Below are 6,807 nucleotides of genomic sequence, written 5' to 3'. Positions count from 1 at the left end.
TCACAAAACCAAACAAGGCAGTATGCATTATTTACACAATTTGTCTTCAATAAACAAATACGCAACTTGAATTATTGCTGCATTTAACTATGCCACAAAAATTACAATGAAAGAAAAATTATCTGTATATTGAACACACATATCTCTCTCTCTCCCTCTAACAACAAATATAAGAGGAAAAAAAATCATAAATCACTCTGACGTGGGTATAATGGTGTATAAACTTGTTATTTTCTACTCCCGGCTTTGCGTTTCCCGTCGACAATGGCTGGCTGCCTCATGTTTCGATGCAAAGGTTGGCCGACTCCATTTGCTAGTTTCCTTGATGGTGATGGCCCTGCCATAGGATGTAGACTTTTGCTGCAAGGTAACGAACATTTTAGTAACATGTTGAAAACTTAAAATGATGGTGGAAGATATTCGATGTGGGAGTGTATGTATTGGATTACCTCATTTCAGGGTTTCTTGCTGATCTTGAAGTAGGTTTATTGATCCCATTGGTTATGTTGCTAAGTTTAGTTTGATTGAATTGCCAAAGCAAATCAGGCTCGGATGAGTCACTGGTTGCAGCATCAATATCATCTATGTCATCGGAACCAGCCATGTTGAACCCATTGGCCCCCGTGAACATATTATACGATTGTTCTGTGTAAACCTTTGAAGAATCGTGGGGATATTTCTGGTAAAAGATATCAGACAAGTTCCCATTTTCTGCTTCCCAGCATCCTAGGGGGTTTGCTACTCTGTTAATGGCATCTTGCTTGTTCACCATAATCTTATCCACCCACTCACTCGAGCCCAATTCTTTCTCATCGTCCCTAAAGTTTTGGGCAGGACTCGCAACGGGAGGCCAGGGAGATGAATTTGCTAATAGCTCATCAAGATCAAAGCTTTGCCTCTTTTGCCTCAATGTGGAGTTACTGAACACCTGCAAAAGCAGAATAAGTAATCAAAGTTTTAACCACTTGGTCTGCAGAAAAAAATAAGTTGTTTGTATGTTTGCGGAGAATGCATAACGACGATAAGAACAGTCAAGCTTTCCAGAGCATCTCGAACGTACGCAAAAGACATGTTGAAATGCTGAAATTAGTTGTAAAATTTGACAAGAAATTCCAATACAGATTTATAGAGAGAAGAAATCAAGCAGATTGCACATTTGAGTTAGTATTATGCCACTATTGCCACTTTCAGTTTCTAGACTGCATATTACTATGAAATTCTGAATTCAACAGACACATTTGAATATCCATCCTGATATAATGTGTAAAGCATTATGTACCTCAATGTTTCCCATGCTACCCACGGGTTCTCTGGCCACCAAGACATCTCCAACTCGCTGATTGGGATTAAAGGGTGAAAAATCGCTAGTCTTTGCTCGGTATTTTTTGGAGCTGCCAGATACAGAATGCTGACTTTGGTCCGTCTCTACCTCTTTCCTAGCCAAAGCTGCCTTAAGGCTAGCAATCTGGAAGATATTCCAACAGAAGTTACTAAAGGGCAGAGTATTGGATTTGCCAACTATCTTAAGATAACCATATCAACCAGTAGGTAAAGGCGAATATGATAACCTGTTCTTTGAGTTCTTTAACATCTGAAGTGTCTTTACTCACTCGAGCAGCACCAAGTTCAACAGTTGCTACACGCTCTGCAAATTTGAGAGTACTTATAGTTTCACCTATGGCATCAGGTTCAGGACTTATGTGAACGAACATTAGTGTCTTGGCTTGCCCTCCTGAAAATACAATTCCAGCCCAATATAATCAAAACTTCTTGGAAAAAAAAAATCAATGCAACAATTTAGCTCCTAAATATAGCTGAAACAGAAAACTTCTTGACGATTTAAACTTGCCAAGTGAATCTTGAAGAAGTTGAGTGAGCTTGCTGTTTCGATAAGGAACATGTGGATTCTTTTGGGCAAGAGAAGCAATCACATCTCCTAAAGCTGATAGAGATTTGTTTATGTGCTGTGCCTCTTTTAGTCGATCTCCTGTCACCTCAGATTTGTCTACTCTCTCACTTCCTGCAAGATCCACGAGATGCATACAGCCGCGGAGAATGGTGCCAGATGTTAAATCTCTTCCTTGAACATGGACAGTCAAGCAACTGCAAAGTGATTAAAAAAATCAGCTTCAGAATGAAGAGATATTTCAGGATCAAGTGGTGTAAAGAAATAAGAAGTTACCTATGAGAACGGCTGCTACGGTCATTCAGGGCTGTTGCTCCAACTGCGCGATTCCTGTGTCCTAGGTTCATCAGATCAATAACATCGGATGTTGATGAAACAGCCATGAGGTTTGCATATGGTACATTGAGACCATTCTGGGAACTGTTCCGTATCTCTAATGTATTAATAGATTAAGGAAAACCCTAGATATAAAACTGAACGGCAAAACCTACCATTCAACCTACATTAAAGTGAGACTCAACAATCAACATCCATTTTCATATTAAAACCAATTTTAAATTTTTGGTCTTCCTTTTTTTCAGAGCATCAACCTACATTTTGATCAAGCTCTAGATTATTTAGAATGTAAGAAAGCTTTTTTCTGAATTACCGATCTGTTGGGACAAATTTTCATAGACACCAACCGATAAGAATGAATTAATTTTATAACCTCGAGGGAAGTAAAACCAAACGAATTGGAAAAAGGATATCTTTTGTTACTTCCATCTGTAACAAGGAGATCCCTAACTTGCTCATTGTAAATTTCAATCATTTGAACGGCAACATCATAGCGAAAGGTATCCTTTCTTTGTTCTGCTAGAAGAAACAAATCACCTAGCGCTCTATAATTCACCCCTTGATTTTTCTCTGTCAGGTCTTTAGGTCCAGTCTGGATGTGGAAACCACCAAATAAACCGGTAAGTTCAAAGGAAAATGTATATATATTTTAGTGAATAATCCAATCATGTCTTACCATAGTGTAGGTTTTCCCTGACCCTGTCTGGCCGTATGCAAATATGCAAACATTGTATCCATCAAGAACTGACCGAATCAGTGGCTGCATATCAGAGAAAACTTCCGCTGCAATGCAAGAAGATGCAACTTGGTAAAGAATGCTAAAATCGCAGAAACATTATCAATAAGCAATTAAACTCTTAGTGTAGCAACCTTGAGTTGCAGACTGCCCAAAGACTTTGTTGAAGGTAAAGGACTTGCATCCTTTACCATACTTTGACGGTGTGTTGATGATGATGTTTCCCTCTTCTATATGATCCACAGAGCTAAGATAGCTTGATCCAGACAAGAATGGTCTCACACGGCAATAAACGCGTATACTTCCTGGTCAGATAAAGTAGATAACCCCTTTGAATAAATTAGAGAGTCGTTACAAGGACAAGCACGATATTAAGAACTTATAAAAGTTAAGTGAATGTACCTTTAAGGTCTTGAACTTGGTTATATAGCTTGCGGTTTTCTTCTAGAACCCTGTGGTAACCAGAAGCAGCATGAGCCAGACCATGTATATGCGTACCTGCACAAATACCTTGCTTAGCACTTCAGTAAGCAAAAAAATACAAATAAACACTTTGAAGCAAGTCAGTGTACCAAGATTGTTTAATTCTTCATGAAATTTCATTTGTATGAACTGCATGCCAGCCTTTGTGGAATTAATAGCATGCTTCAGTTCCTGCAACATTTACATAGACATATAAGTGCTCTAGTCAAGTATAAAAACAGACAAGAAAGTAGAAGATACGGCACAATATCTCCCACCTGAATATCTCTTTGTTGCTGATTTAAGATCAGTTGCTGTTTCTGTGATCGACTTTTTTCTTCCTCCTCGTCAATGAAGTTCTTTTGAAAGCAGTCTTCTTTCTTGACCACTTTGATGTTCTTTTCCTCGATCTTATTCATTACAATAATGAAAATGGAGAAATGTGAGCTATCTGAGAAAAGTCATCTAGTGAGTAGTGACTTGTGAATTAGAAGAGGATTATTATTTACCCTTTTATCCCCAAGAGTTTGTTTCTGTAGAGGCTTTCTGAAATTAGGAGAGATGTCTTTTGAAGTCGTTTTCATCTTTCAATTTGGAGAAGAATCCATAAAAAAAAACAAAATGTTAGTAAAGATCAATAATTACATAGTTAACGACTTTTATTCGTCTGTAAAATTTGAAAAGTAACATACCATTTCAGATTGGCTTGCAATCCGATGCTCGAACTCCTCTACAACTTTACCGAGCACAGATTCAACCAGCTACAAACAACCAATGATGAACTGAATAACCATGATTTCTAATAAAAACATTTCATTATCCCAGTTTATATAAGCAAAGAAACACTGGACAAGTTTGATATGTTAAACAAGAGTGTAAAGAACCAATAAAAACTTACCACTGGAACTTCTTCAGGCTTTTTATCTAATAGAATGGCACGAACCAGCATACTTAACGAACCAGAACCAGAACCGGCCTGCTTGTGTAATAAGAAAAGCTATTCTCATTGTTCAATTGATAATATAAAATCAGCAAATACTTACACAGTTAAAGCTTACCAACCATTTTGTTAGTATCGATTTCATTGGAGTGACCGGCTGGTAGTTTCTCATTCATCGATGAGGTCCTCTGCAAGGAATTTGTAAAAGGGTCTGAATTTTTTCTTACAAATGACTTACCCAAAGTGGTGGTGGCAGGTTTTAAGTTTCCACCAAATTTCCACACTCCATTTCCACCCGAGAGCTTCCATTCGTTATAGGACTTGAGTGATAGAACACAATTCACCACCCTTGCAGATTTGCCTCCCTAAAGAATTTTAACCAAATTACAATTAAACACAATTCTTCACGAGCAAAAGAATCGGCAAAATAGATGAGAAAAAGAACAAAACTAATTGAAAAGCATACTTGTTCTAGATCGGATGCCTCAAAAGTTGGAAGCCCCAATTCTTGACCAGCTACCAAGAAATTCCTTACATTTTCAAAGTACTGAAATGCTGACAATGCAGCTCCATCAGGTATGAGAGCTGCATCACATGGACTTTCCACAACCTAAAACCAACCACCCCAAATGAAGCTAAACCATGATCAAAAGGAAAATCAATTGGAAAAATCAAATATAATAGTAATATTAATAACATCAAGTAAACCTTAGGCACAGCTCCAGGTTGAACTTTATTGAGAACATTGCAAAGGATTATTCCACTCCTCAAGCCAAGCCTAAATTCTACCTCCGATGGCTCCGCCGGTAAATCTTTAGCGGCCACGACACCGACCATCTTCCTTAGCCATCCTGCCGCTTCGGACCTCCTTGATGCTGTGCCATACAAGAGATCATCACATCCAGCTTATTTATTTCTTCTTTAATTTTTCAAAAAGTAAATTGTCCAAATTTCATTCATAAACATGCTACAATTCATCTAAAAATCCGGAAATGTAAGTGATCAACGATCAAAAGGATTTCTTTTTTCCATTTCAAGAAAAGGGTGGGGGATCAGATGAGAAAACTAGAAGAAAAACCAAATTTTTTAACATTTTCCATGAAATTACATCATTTTGATTAGTTAAAACTACAGAATCAAAAGAAGTACATGCTTCCAGCAGAAAAGATCATCATCATTCAAAAAAAATCTAAAAAACCAAAATTAAAGTACCAGCTTCCTCAGCTTTTCTAGATTCCAAATCAAGATCTTTGGAGCGATTGCCATGTTGTTGCAGTACATCCTCCACAACTGAAGCAACTGAAAATGACAACATTCCTTCTGCAGCCATTTCCTCAACCCCCCCCCCCGCAAAAAAAAGTATTTCAAAAACAATATGAAAAAAACAACCTCACAACTCCACCATCCAAAAAAATAAACCCAAATTCAAAAACTCTCCCAAATGAAAAAAGAAGAAGGAAAAACAAACAAACAAACAAATAAAGCTTTGTGGGTTTTATTTTTCCTGTGATATTTGTTATGTAAAAGTAGGAAATTTAAGGGTTTTTTTCTTCTTCTTTGCTATCTCTCCATAGAAAAGAAAGCTAACTCTGCTTTAAACTCTCAGCTTCTTTACAAACTTTTGTTTTTGCCCACAGCTGCTATTACTCCAAAGCTATGTCCGAACCTGAGAAAAAGGGGCCTAAATGGCGGTGTACTCAGGTGCCTCCCTCGGCGCGTGGATTTTAAAGCATGATTAAGGATAGGACAAGTATGATTAAGGTTGTAACTAAAATTTTTCAAATAGCGGGACTGCTAATTTCGGTTGGACTTGGCCAATGGCCCCCCTTTAAAATTATGAGTATCATATATATATTGAGTTTATATTTGATGTATATAGGTATGATCATGATTCACGTCGGGTTAGGTTGAATTTTTTACTATCCAAATTTAATACAAAAATTAGGGTTTTTATTCATATCTAAATTGATTCAGGTTTAGGAGGATTTTACCCAACTTGAAATACAAGCGATTTTAAACCAACAAGGGTTGGTTTAAGTGGTAAGCAGCTTGATATCGCCTAAGCAAGGTCTCGAGTTCGAGTCCTTGTGTAAGTAGAAAATCTTTGTTGGGAGACTAACCCACCAAAGCTAGGTGTGCGACACGTGTTGGTCCGGATTAATAGAGACGAAGTGTTGGGATATTCGATGAAGCTCAATTGATCAACTAAATGATTTGCCAAGAGGGGGTGAATTGACTTTTTGAGTATAGGGAGTGAGGAGTAAAAAGGATGAAATGATTTGCACAAAGATTTATAGTGGTTCGACTTCTTAACGAGGTCTACATCGACAACCAAGTCTACATCCACTACCTTAGCTCCTCACTAAGGACTTTCTAACAAATTCACTAATTTGTTCTTTATTTTTCAAGGACAAAGAGATAACATTT

General features: G+C 37.5%; 1 protein-coding gene across 1 annotated transcript; it reads right to left on the bottom strand.

The window, feature by feature from the left end:
- On the bottom strand, nt 1-5,919 carry LOC120165499 (kinesin-like protein KIN-14I). Its single transcript, XM_039175004.1, has 21 exons — nt 5,863-5,919; nt 5,756-5,830; nt 5,593-5,721; nt 5,089-5,255; nt 4,847-4,990; nt 4,503-4,745; nt 4,339-4,416; nt 4,133-4,201; nt 3,950-4,024; nt 3,719-3,850; nt 3,551-3,632; nt 3,381-3,476; nt 3,113-3,283; nt 2,919-3,025; nt 2,656-2,834; nt 2,183-2,344; nt 1,850-2,103; nt 1,569-1,732; nt 1,280-1,465; nt 450-928; nt 1-360 (listed from the first exon to the last, which is right to left on the bottom strand). The coding sequence occupies exons 3-21, from the start codon at nt 5,708-5,710 to the stop codon at nt 228-230; spliced, it is 3,039 nt and encodes a 1,012-aa protein (XP_039030935.1). The 5' UTR covers nt 5,711-5,721; nt 5,756-5,830; nt 5,863-5,919; the 3' UTR covers nt 1-227.
- Between the last annotated feature and the right edge of the window lie 888 nt (nt 5,920-6,807).

This window comes from Hibiscus syriacus, unplaced genomic scaffold (assembly GCF_006381635.1).
Source record: "Hibiscus syriacus cultivar Baekdansim isolate YM2019G1 unplaced genomic scaffold, ASM638163v2 tig00111582_pilon, whole genome shotgun sequence".
NCBI lineage: Eukaryota > Viridiplantae > Streptophyta > Magnoliopsida > Malvales > Malvaceae > Hibiscus > Hibiscus syriacus.
This window is presented reverse-complemented; position numbering and strand designations above follow the sequence as displayed.